The following is a 12,871-nucleotide window of genomic DNA, read 5'->3' on the forward strand; positions in this document are numbered from 1 at the left end:
ATATTGCTGTGAATATATCATGGTGGGCTATGGTGTATCATTTAATATTGTGATGAATGAGCAGCGGGATATTGCTGTGAATCAGGGGTGTGTTATAACAATGAATATTGGTGTGAAATATCACCACGATTCATCTGTGATATAGTTTAACCATTATACTTGCTCGGAATGAGTTATGATTCATTAAATTGTATTCTAACAAATCAGGGTGCTTCAAGTATTACAGAGAGTGAGGGTGTAATCCAGCGGGGAATATTGGCAAGCGTGAGAGATGGGGACTAGCAGGCAATGTTACAGTGAACAATTATAAAAGCTCATAAACATTGTTAAAAACTAGGAAGAAACATAACATTCACGATAATCAACTCTGGAGACCCGGCAGATGCTTATGTAAACTGCAAATTTTGCCACTTAGCACCTGGCCAATGTCAGCAATAATGTATCTGTTCATGATATATGGTAAGAAGTGACAATGCCATGAGTGAAAGACCCACCAAGACAACTGATGGTAGCTTTAAGAAATGTAAGAAAGAACTGCAGTTGCTGGTTTACACCGAAGATAGACACAAAGTCCTGGAGTAACTCAGCTGGTCAGGCAGCATCTCTGCAGAGAAGGACGAGGTGACGTTTTAAGTCGAGACCCTTCATCAGACTGAGAGTCAGGGAGGGGAACACAGGGGTGGTATGTTTCACAGGATGAAAACACCAACTAAGTAATTACAGACTAAGACTGGTTTAGTTGCTCTTGCAAAATTGTCTTTTTTTAAATAATATTATTCTATTTTCAATGTAACCAAGATTCTAGTGATACAGGGATATTGTTCATGAGGTAGCAGGGTAAAGTTGATGAACTGCTTGCTTGCAACTTTTTCAACTTTTGTTCTTTTAGTGAAGGACTTGCACTCTCCCCAAACACCGCAGTGTAACATGACTTATACCAGAAACTTGGAATATCACTATAATTTTGTTTAGCAAAAAACAAAGTGCTGGAGGAACTCAGCAGGTCAGGTGGCAACTGTGGAGGGAAATGGACAGTTAACATTTCAGTAGAATCAATGATCTGCAGATGCTGGTTTACAAATGAAGATGCAGTGCTGGATAGCTCAGCGGGTCAAGCAATATCTCAGGAGAACCTTTTGGGTCGGATGCCTTCCTCAGACTGATCGGTAGTTTGTTATATCTTTATTAGTGCCGTGTTGCTTGCGGCTCATGCACAGAGCATTGAGAATGAACAATCTTCCCACATAAGGCAGCATGGATAGGTGGTTGAAGTTTCTCCCAAGGTTTTCTGGAAATGTTCATTTGAGCTTGGGCTCAGTCACAGGTGGGGAGATGGAGAGTGGTCAGAAATTGAATGGTGGCTTCAAAGAAGGTGAGCGTCAGTCAGAAGTACTCACTTTAGGGGAGAGTTAGTGGCTGCGGGGTTGGGGTTGGAGAATGGGGTGAGCCAGGATGGGGAGAGTGTGGTAATCGAAGGAATCATTCAACATAAAAATCAGAATTGGAGGTAGACCACTCGGTTCCTCCTTTATGTCGTACCATTCTATACTAACTCGAATGATCATTTATCACTTTCCTGCATCAATCAGAATCCTTTATTTCTCTTCATCTACGATAATCTGACTGGAATATACCAAGTACTTGCCTTCCACTGCCCTCGGATAAAGAATTCCAAAGATTCACCAGCGAAGGAAAAGATGAGGAGCCAGAGAGAGAGAGACGGGGTGGATAAAGATTAAAAAGTTGACAGGAAAAGAAAATGGGCTAGGGGAAGTCTGAGAATGGTCCTATTAGAGAAAGGTGTGGCGGCTCCCAAGGGTCGGGCCATCCCAGCGCCATGTCCGGGCGCCCCGCCAGGAGTTCGGCCTTTCTCACCGGCGATTCGACCATCTCCACGTGGACATTGTGGGGCCTCTCCCGCTGTCCCGGGACATGACCCACCACCTCACGATGGTGGGCCGCTTCACGCGGTGGCCGGAGGTCATACCCTTGGCCGACATGTCAACGGCTACGTGCGCTCGTGCGTTGTCCGCGCACTGGATTGCTCGCTTAGGGGTGCCGGCGCACATCTCCTCGGACCGGAGGCCACAGTTCACTTCCGAGCTGTGGTCGGCCATGGCTCACTTGCTGGGGGCGCGGCTGCACCATACCACGGCTTATCACCCGCAAGCAAACGGTCTGGTGGAGAGGTTCCACCGGCAGCTCAAGGCAGCGCTGAAGGCGCGACTCTCCGGCCCGGACTGGATGGACGAGTTGCCGTGGATCATGCTGGGCATCCGGACTGCTCCTAAAGAGGACTTGACCTCATCATCAGCAGAGCTCGTTTACGGGTCGCCACTCACGGTGCCCGGGGAGTTCTTGCCGTCGGCGCCGGGGCAGCAGGGAACGCCCTCATCCAACTCAAAGCGCCTTGGCGAGCGAGTTGGCAGGGTCGCGCCCGTCCCGACCCGACGTCCCGCCATGGGACATTTCGCCCGCATGTGCCATCGGCCCTCCGGGACTGCCCCTACGTTTTCTGCGCGTGATGCCCACCGGACGCCACTCCAGAGGCCGTATGAAGGCCTGTTCCGGGTGCTGGAGCATGGACAGACAACCTTTGTGTTGGACATGAGGGGCCGGCCGGAGGCAGTGTTGATTGACCAGTTGAAGCCGGCACATCTGGACATTGACCAGCCGGTGCTGGTTGCCCAACCTCGGCCTCTAGGGCGCCCCTCCTTCACGGCTCCCTCCACCTGTCACTCCACCTGTCCTCCTGCCGGTCCCTCCACCTGTGCCTCCGCCAGCCCCTCCGCCAGCCCCCCGGTCGGCTGACCTCCGCACGCAGTTTCTGCATCTAGCCTGTCCAATCTCTTAAGAATTGTATATGTTTATATAAGATTTTAAACCGAAGATAGACATAAAATACTGGAATAACTCAGCGGGATGGGCAGCATCTCTGGAGAGAAGGAATGCGTGATGTTTTGGGTTAAGACCCTTCTTCAGACCCTTCACCCTGACTATCAGTCTGAAGAAGGGTCTTGACCCGAAATGTCACCTATTCTTTTTATCCAGAGATGCTGCCTGACACGCTGAGTTACTCCAGCATTTTGTGACTATCTTTGGCGACAGGGAGAACGTACAAACTCCATACGGACAGCATCCGTAGTCAGGATCGAACATGGGTCTCTGGTGCTGTAAGGTAGCAACTCTACCCTAATTGACTTGTGGAACATTAGTAAGACCTGTGAGGGTACCAGACAGTATTGCAGTCACATTGTGGGTAAATGGCAAAGGGGAGTGAGACTGCAAGAGAGAATAAGTTGCAAAATACATGGAAATAAAGAGGGAATTGGGGCCGATGGGAGCCACCGTGGACATAATGGGCCGATTGGCAAGCTTTTGTGCCGCTACTAGTAAAAGTATATCTAGTGGGATATATCAGGCAGTGTTGCTTCTAGAGTCTAGAACCTGACCAATATGAAGCTCTACTTGTGGGATTACAGCAGTCCGTGGGCACATCATTGAAAATAATGCAGAGCTAGTGGAGGCTCACCATCAGAAAACACCCAGCAGCCAGTCTATCTCCGACCACATTCTCTATAGAGGGTTGACAGGGACAATGCTGAGGCCTGTACAATAAATATTCTTACATCATCTGACAAAGCCTGCTCATTATCCTCAGAGATTTTGCATGCTCCAAGGAATTGAGCATTTTCTGAATTTTGGCAAGTGTGCCTGGATATCATTCAATTACTCTTTTAAAAGAAAAACAAAGCACAAATGGCTTCAATCAAAACTGTTGCAAATATTATATAGTGGTGGACAATGGGTTTTCTGAGTGCAAGTAATGGGGAAAGGCAGAGCAGCATGGAAGCAGTGAGCTGTGAAAGGCTGTCAGAGCTGACAGCTTGTGCAAGAAAAGGCTTAATTGAAAGCCATGTAGCGTGTTCTGTTAATCAGACAGCGGCCTGTGGATGACCCAATTGTACAAAAGGGCTCGCTCAACTCCAAATTCCTTACTGCTGTCCAACACGACTGTGTCAGGGCTAGAGGTAGTCCCAGCGAGGCCTGACGGGAGGATTTGAATGGAATAAGTTGATACATGTGCAGTGAGGCACGCAAGAGCCTGCTGGTGTGAATGCATGAATGAAAACCGGTCGAAATTCCCAGTGCACTCTGCAAGTCCGAGGAAAACCCCGCTGATATCCCCGGGACATGAACGGGGGCAGAGGGCCGTCACTTCCAGAGAGATGTTGCCAAGCAGCATGGGGATAGCACCCTCTCTACCCCAATCACACACTACATTGTTTTCTCAAGACTGGATTAGGCCGACTGTAAAAGTGTGTTGTGTGTGCATGGAGTCTGAGGCAAGCTTGCAATAATGGTTCCAGGAGTGGAGTGGAGTGGAGATCAGAGTTTGGTGAGTTTGAATCCCTTCCTCAACACTCGAGCCTGCAGCCCAAAACTATGGCTCCAGCTCTGGCACTCTGCCACGCCAACTGCACGGGCAGCTGGGCTGTCGAGGGAGCTTTGTCGTCTGGAAAGCTGCACTTTGCCTAATGAGGGATGTTACCAGGGCAGTGTAAAGGGGAGGCTGGCCCTGTATGCCATGTGTACTGCTGAACCCATGATATCTGAAAGGCTAAGCAGCTTTAAACTGCACCTAATCTATGCCATGTCAGACACGTTTCCTACACTCCCCCTCTCGGGATTGTGGATGACTTGCTTGAACTCCAGTCCCATGGCTTCTGAAGTGACTGAAGAGGACAACGTGGGCGCCACAGACTCTGCCACAGATGGGGCGGCTGAGCAAGCCTAGCAGGGGAGGTGGCTTGCTTGCGCTGGATGATGCGGCCCTCCTGCCATTGTGAGTTTCAGCCCAGACCAAACGTGTAATGCAACAGAGCCGGGCAGGATCTCCCAAACTGGAGCCAAGGCTGACCCTGCCAGAATCTCATGACGGAAATAAAATACACATACCTTTTGGCTAGATGGAGAAGTGGGGAAAAAAAACATCCATTGGTAAAACAACAAAGTCTCAGAGGCTAAATGGTTTCAAATACCTTGGGCTCTGCGAGCAAGAGCACCACTCAATCAAGGATGTCAGAATGATCAGTTAATTTCTGGTGATATAAAGTATTAGAATGATGTGGCCCAAAACAAGAGGAGATATTGGTGAGAATCGAGTGGAGAGGCCATCGGAACACCCACCTTTGCCAAACCAGTGGTGCTCCGGCTATTCCAGTCTGTGAAGGGAGAACGGGTAACCAATGCTGAGGTGCAGGTACTTACATTTGGATCGACGCATTTTGACTTCAACCGCACCACCATCCCTGCCATGGCGCCCTTCAGGTCAGCAGGAGGGCGACTCTGAGGAAGAGGATAGGAAAAGGGTCAGGAAGACCACGACCAGCTTTAATGTTGCGCTAGGTGCAGCTTCAGGTACGTTTGCTGCGCTACAGTTACATGACCTCGAGAATCTCTTCCTGCCGCATGCTTTCTGGTTCACGACCTTTATTGATCCATAAGGATTTAGTAATGGATTTGAAATGCTGAGGTTCGCTGCACCACCTTGAAGTGATAAGCAAGTCCTACTACTTGAAGTAAAGATGAATGAGGTAAAGTAAGCAAGGAAACAGAGAAAGGCTGGACGTGGCTATTGCTGGTGACGTTCATGGTGAGAAGCCAATGTTTATGGAAATTTCAGGGGAAAAAAATGATTTGATTGAAACCCATTTGCATGAACACCCCCAGGCTATTCCACTTTGGGATTAAGGGAACAATAAAATACCAGTAGACAAAGACATGTGCCGGAGAAAGTCAGTGGGTCGGGCAGCATCTCTGGAAGACACGTTTTGGTGACATTTTCTGTTGGAACCCTTCTTCAGACGGATTGTAGTAGGGGAAAGTAAGCTGGAAGCGAGGTGGGGGGGGGGGGGGGGGGGGAGAGAGAGAGGCGTGTGTGTGTGCGTGTGTGCGAGGACGCGCATGGGGGTGGGGGGGGCATGGACAAAGGCCATGGACGATACAAAAAAGCAAAAGGAGAGATGATGCATGAAATGTGAAGCCAGAGGAAAGGATGTGGTGAAAGGGGAGGTAGTGGGTGAATTGGGCGCACATACAGGTGGGGCACAATGAAATTACGGGGGAAAGGGAAGGGGGTGGGGGGGGTTAATTGGTTAGCTACCTAAAATTGGAGAGTTCAATGTTTATACCACTAGGTTGTAAGCTACCCAAGCAGAAAATTAGTTACTTAACTTCCGGTTCGCACGTGTCATATGCTGAGAGAATGGAACGGCTGGGCTGGTACTCTCTGGAATTTAGAAGGATGAGAGGGCATCTTATTGAAACATCTAAGATTGTTAAGGGTTTGGACACGCTAGAGGCAGGAAACATGTTCCCGATGTTGGGGGAGTTCAGAACCAGGGGCCGCAGTTTAAGAATAAGGGGTAAGCCATTTAGAACAGAGACAAGGAAACACATTTTCTCACAGTGAGTTGTGAGTCCATGGAATTCTCTGCCTCAGAGGGCGGTGGAGGTCGGTTCTCTGGATACTTTCAAGAGAGAGCTGGATAGGGCTCTTAAAGATAGGAGTCAGGGGATATAGGGAGAAGGCATGAACGGAGTACTGATTGGGGATGATCAGCCATGATCACATTGAATGGCGGTGCTGGCTCGAATGGCCTACTCCTGCATCTATTGTCTCACTCTGGCAATGGGCAGCCCAGGACAGAGAGGTCGGTATGGGAATGGCAAGAAGAGTTAAAATAGTTAGCAACCGGGTGAGATCCAGCAGGACTAGGCAGACTGAGTGCAAGTGTTCACTGACAACCACACAACAGAAGCCACTTGGTCTTTGAGGGATAACAAACCTGTTCGTCATAAACAGAGATTGTTTTTGCGATGTAAAAAAAATCACTTTCTGGGTACTGTCACAGCGATTACAAAGCTCTTCAACTAGTCACAAGGACCAGGGAGGTCTGTCTTGCTAGCACGTGATCACCATTTGTGATTCACATACATTAAGCTAAATGGCTAACAAAATAGTGTTGGCAACCCAGTAAAATAATTCTAAATAACTACCATTGATTAGTGATGTTGGGAGAAAAAAAACATCCAACATCTACCGTATTCTCGCGTTGATGCAAATTTTATGATTTCATGACGTTATAGTCCTGAACAATAAACCACTCCTCTTTTTTTCTCCATCCACCAATATGGCTGCACCTCTCTGCTTCAATTTGATAATTTTTCTTTAATCTTTAATTATAGATATTTAAAGTGATCGTTACATCATTAACCTCAGTTGCACCCCCATCATGGATAATCCCTCTGTCTTCTCCATAATCCAAAATACCCAATCTGTTTCACTCCCCACGGATACTGCGGAGTGCTTCCAGCAATCTCTGTTTTTGACATGGATTTCCAGCATCTGCAGTTTTCTACTTTGGCACAGTGGCGCAGGTAGAGTTGCTGCCTTGTAGCTCCAGAGACCTGGATTTGATCCTGACTACTGGTGCTGGCTGTATAGAGTTTGTACATTCTCCCTGTGACCACGTGGGTTTCTCCGGGTGCACCGGCTTCCTCCAACATTCAAAAGGCATGCAGCTTTGCAGGTTTAGTTTAGTTTAGAGATTCAATGCGGAAACAGGCCCTTCGGCCTACCGAGTCCGTGCCGACCAGCAATTCCCGCACACTAACACTATCCTACACTCCCGAAGGATCATTTACAATTTGTGCAAGACAATTAGCCAACAAACCTAAAGTCTAAAGTAGTCTAGGATTGGGGTTTTGATCTAAAAACTGGAGGCGGTCTTCCAAGTATCTCAAACAACAACGAGATGGAGTACAGGAAGGAGATAAAGAGCATAATAACATGGGGGTCAAGACAACAATCTCTCGTTTAATTTCAGCACAATGAAGGAGCTGGCCATCGACTTCAGGAAGTGGAGTGGAGTACACGCCTCAGTCTGAATCAGTGGTGCTGAAGTGGTGATGGTTAAGTTCCCAGGTGTAAAATCACAAACAATATGTCCTGGTCTGCCCAAATCAATATGGTCAACAAGGCACCCTAATGCCTCCACTTCCTCACAAATCAAGCATATCCACAATTAATTTTAGAAATGTTCACAGAATCACCACAGAAAGCATCTTATCAGGATGCATCACAGCTTGGTATGACAACTGCTCTGTCCAGGATTGCAATAATCTGCAGAGAGTTGAAGATTCTGCCCAGTCCATCATGCTAAGCAGCCTCCACCACAGCCTCCATAACCTCCATATACATTTTGCACATGGAAATAGCTAACATTATCACCCCGTCACCTCTATCGGCAGATGATACAAAGACTTGAAAGAACATACAACCAGAATCAAGAAACACTTTTTCCACACTATTACCAGACCCTTGACTAGTCCTCATGTGTGCTAAGTATACATTTCTGATCTTCCAATCTATCTCATTACACCTTTAATATTTTTATAATCTGTATTTACGCTGAGCTGTAACACTTGATTCTGCACTCTATCTTCTCTTTTGCACTACCTGTTGTACTTGTGTATGCTACGATCATCTTGGATAGCGTACAAAACAAGGTTTCTCCCTGTATCTTGGTACATATGACAAATATAACCCACTACGAATGTTGAACTTCCCAGTTCTTCGTGATACTTCCTCAAATGCCTATTTGTACCTGGCCTTTGGCTACCTGTTCTAAAATTTCCCAATTTGGATTTCTTAACACTCCTGTTGGACACATTGGAAAAATTTCTAGGGTGCAACATAACAGAATTAGTTATATTGCACAATTCCATTTAATATCCATCATAACCATCGCTGTCTCGTAGTAGGACACTGATTTTTCTTTTTTATTCTGGATTTTAAATCATGTATTGTGTTTTTTTTTAATGTATAATTTATGATGCTTTTATAAGTGATATACTAAGATTTAATATGTATTTTATGATGTTTTTATATGCAATGTATTTTTATGTAATGTTGTCCCTTGTCTGGACCTGGAGTTGAGTTCACTATTATATTATTAGAACTATCTCATTCCACTTAACCCTAACTGATTTCCAACAACCTTCTGGGTCCCAACTCAAAATGCCACCTATCCACGTTCTCCAGAGATGCTGCCTGACCCGCTGTTACTCCAGCACTTTGAGTCTTTTTTTGTAAACGAGCATCTTTCAACGTTTTGGTGTCAGTCTCAGGGTTTGGTGAATCGTGGCGGCCAATGGGGACGTTCACCTCTGGTTTTATACTTCACTGGCAGCCCTGTGGATTTTACAGTAAGTGCCATTCTTAGTAAGGGCAGGTGTGGGCCATTCAGCCCCTCCAGCTGGATCTCACCTCTCAACAAGATCACTGCTGATCTTCCCTCAATACAAAGCAGTATTACCCCTGAGTCCTTTGACTGCTCTGATATGCAGAAATCAGACTTTCTCTGTCCTGAATAGAATCAACAAGGAAGTTTGTCAGTGTGTGTGGAGAGGTTTCATGGAAAGGGGGATGCACATGGGAAAACTTGGGCTTTTACTATTTTGTTGTTAAACAATCTGATGGAGTGGGTGTGGAAGGGTGAGAGGAGGTTGTGATAGTGAGTGGCGGCTGTGATAGTGAGAGGTTGTTGTGACAGGTGAGAAGAGTTTGAGATAGGGAGTGAAGGGGTGATGTCAACTGGACTGTGTTAAATGTGCAGATGTCCTGTAACTGGACAAGCGACCGTCGCCTTCTCCTTCCGTCCCTCCCCGGTGGACTGAGAGGAGACTTACTCTCACGGCCAAGTAGGCTTCGTCCAGGGTGATGAGCTGGTGCTTGCTGTGTTCGCCCACAGCACACAGCACGCAGATGATCTTCTCGTCGTCCTTGCAGTAGAGAGTGATCTCCTGGTTATGATCCAAACACTTCCTCCTCACCCCTTGCTCCTGGTCTGCCTCGGCCGGCCCCTGGCTGGCGGCGGCGACGGCCTTCTCCCCCACCTCGACTTTATCCTCCACCTCCTCCTGCTCCTCCTGCTGCCGGCCCTCTCCCTCTCCCTCTCCCTCTCCCTCTCCCTCGCCGGCCGCCAGGTAGTCCCGGAGTCGGTGCTGCATATTGCACGGCTTCTCGTCGTGCTGCCCGGCGTGAGTGTGACAGAAGGAGAGCTTGCAGGTGTCGCACACCTTGAGGGCCGATGGCGCCTCGTCCGGCTCACACACATCGCACAGGCCGTCAGGAGCGGGCTCTTCGCCGCCCTTCAGGCAGCCGCCGCCGCCGCTCGCCATACGCCCCGCGGAATCAGCCGAGCTGCAACAAGGTATCGGATCAGTGGACACTGAGGCAGCAACAATGTATCGGATTCAATCTACAGCCGCAACAATGTCTGCAACATTGTGTCAGATTGATAGTATTAAACAACAAACGTGTCGACTTGACTCTTTAGCCGAGACGGGAAGGACTTGGCCGTAACCCTCTTGCTCTTTAAAACGGCTCGGCCTCCCTGCTCGCCCCGCTCACGGTTTGTCGCAGATAATATTGACCTAGATCCCAAAGATCCTATGGCGGAGCCAACCCAGGAAGCGGAAAGGTTGAACGTAACTCGCTTACAAACAAAATATTCGCACAACTTCCGGGTTCAGCTGATTCCTGAATTGAGAGGGGAGTCAGATCATCCACCCACCGTGCGTGCAAGGGAAAGCACCCGGGTTAAACAATAAATTATCATTGTATGCAAATACAGTGCATCAAAATGTTATGCACTTTGTGTTTTGCTCAAAATGTTATGCATTTTGGATGGCACTATTCAGGGGTAACGCCATGCCCCTATTATATCTCGACCAATTATTTTAAGATCCAACACATACAGTATCTCCATTTTGCTTCAACCACTGTATAAAATCATGAGAGGAATAGATCGGATAGACGCAAAGAGTGCCTTGCCCAGAGTATGGGTATCGAGAACCAGAGGGCATAGGTTTAAGGTGAAGGGGGAAAGATTTTATAAGAATCTGAGGGGTAACTTTTTCACACAAAGGGTGGTGGGTGTATGGAACCAGCTGCCAGAGGAGGTAGTTGAAGCAAGGACTATTGCAATGTTTAAGAAGTAATTGGACAGGCACATTGATAGGACAGGTTTGGAGGGTTATGGGCTAAATGCAGGCAAGTGGGACTAGTGTAGATGGGACATGTTGGGCGGTGTGGGCAAGTTGGGCCGAAGGGCCTGCTTCCACACTGTACGACCCCCTCGCTTTTCATCTGTGCATTAATTGCCTCATATTGTGTTTTGTATTGAATTCTGTCTTTACTTTGTGTACTAGTCATGTCTCTACTATTTATTTCATTCCCCTTACATGTTTTTCCTCTACCTGCTAAATTTTTGTAAGGTGTCCTTGAGACTCTTGAAAGGCGCCCATAAATAAAATGTATTATTATTATTATTACGACACTATGACACTGTTTAACGCAGGTCCTCTTTAATCTCCGTGTGTATCCAAAATGAACCAGTGACTAGGTCAATAACTCTTCCAAAGAGGTTTCCATTTGTCTTTGTGTTTGAGGTAATTCTTCATGTATGACCCGTGACACTACTTTGGGAACCATTTGAGGAAATGTCATTCAAATTTACCATCAGAAGCAGCAACGGAATCATCGGCCAGTGTTTGGTGGTCACATCGTCATTAGTGGAACATGGATCGGTGGGGTATATGGGGAGGCAAACATTAAAAAAAAAAGCAAATTCTCCAAATCTGAAATAAAAACAGGAATGGCCAGAGACCCTCAGTGGGTCAGGCAGCATCTTTGGAAAGAGAAACAGAGTTAACATTTCAGGTCAAAGACTGAACCTTAGTCACAAATGGGAGAGAGTGAAAACAAGTTAGGTTTAAGTTGCAGAGAAGGTAGCCGAGTCCTTCAATTGCTATTACATGCCTGTCCTGCGCTCCATTCCAGCCCATTACATCTGTTCCAGCTGGTTACATCTGTGGAGCATCTTGGACAATAGAGCTCACCCCCTCCATGGTCAACCTGAGGAGTACGTTCAGCAACAGACTGGTTCCACCAAGATGCAGGACAGAATGCCACAGGAGAACCTTCTGCCTTGTGGCTATCAAACTGTACAACTCCTCCCCCTTCTGTCATGGGGTCGACTGACTCCTCTCCCCAATCTTTGCACATCCCCAATCCTTTCCACTCATCACTTTAATTTCATGTTTCATATATTTTGTGTTTTATGACTGTTGGCAGATCAGTTTTCCTCCTGGGATAAATAAAGTTCTATTTTATCACATTATTACTGTACGCTGCTTCCTCTCACCAGGATTCCTGTGCTCTCTTCCATTCCCCTTTTCTCTGTTGCCTTCCTATTCTCTGGGGTTTCTTTTCCTTGAAACTTACCGAGGCCTTGTTTCTTGAGCCCCTTTTAACTTAACCGGTTCACCAAAACATTTATTGTTCTACTGTGTAACAACTTTAGCAAATGTGAATTAAAAACATGTTTGAACATTAAATTAATAATATACGATAGTCTGGAAAATCTGATGTCACTTGAGTTCCAGGAGTGCCAGATTAATGGGATTTTACTCTGGCACGTCAGGGTATGCCAATAGAGGTGGAAAACCCCTCTACAAAACAGCCAATTTCACACATAAATAGAAACACGGAGAACTGCAAATGCTAGAATTTTAAGCAAAACCAAAGTGTTGAAGAAACTCAACAGATCAGGCAGCGAGTGTGGAAGGAAATAGACAGATGATGTTTGGGTCAGGACCCTTTCACAGATTGAAAAATAGTCCTGAGCCAAAATGACATATGCCCATTTCCCTTCACAATGCTGCCTGACTCGCTGAGTCCTTTGAGCACAGTTTTGTTGCTCACAGATTAGTGACATAGAAAAAAATGGTAAATTCTGAT

At 46.9% G+C, this 12,871-nt stretch overlaps 1 protein-coding gene across 1 annotated transcript in view; it reads right to left on the reverse strand.

The window, feature by feature from the left end:
* trim44 (tripartite motif containing 44) overlaps positions 1–10,566 on the reverse strand; it is a 59,591-nt gene extending 49,025 nt beyond the window's left edge. Inside the window, exons 1-2 of the mRNA XM_033039249.1 lie at positions 9,757–10,566; positions 5,272–5,349 (exon numbers count right to left, since the gene is read on the reverse strand). Of these exons, the coding sequence (XP_032895140.1) occupies positions 5,272–5,349; positions 9,757–10,248 (570 nt within the window). The 5' untranslated portion in view covers positions 10,249–10,566. The remainder of the gene's footprint in view (positions 1–5,271; positions 5,350–9,756) is intronic.
* Positions 10,567–12,871: the final 2,305 nt, after the last annotated feature.

This window comes from Amblyraja radiata, chromosome 20 (genome assembly GCF_010909765.2).
Source record: "Amblyraja radiata isolate CabotCenter1 chromosome 20, sAmbRad1.1.pri, whole genome shotgun sequence".
NCBI classification, from domain to species: domain Eukaryota; kingdom Metazoa; phylum Chordata; class Chondrichthyes; order Rajiformes; family Rajidae; genus Amblyraja; species Amblyraja radiata.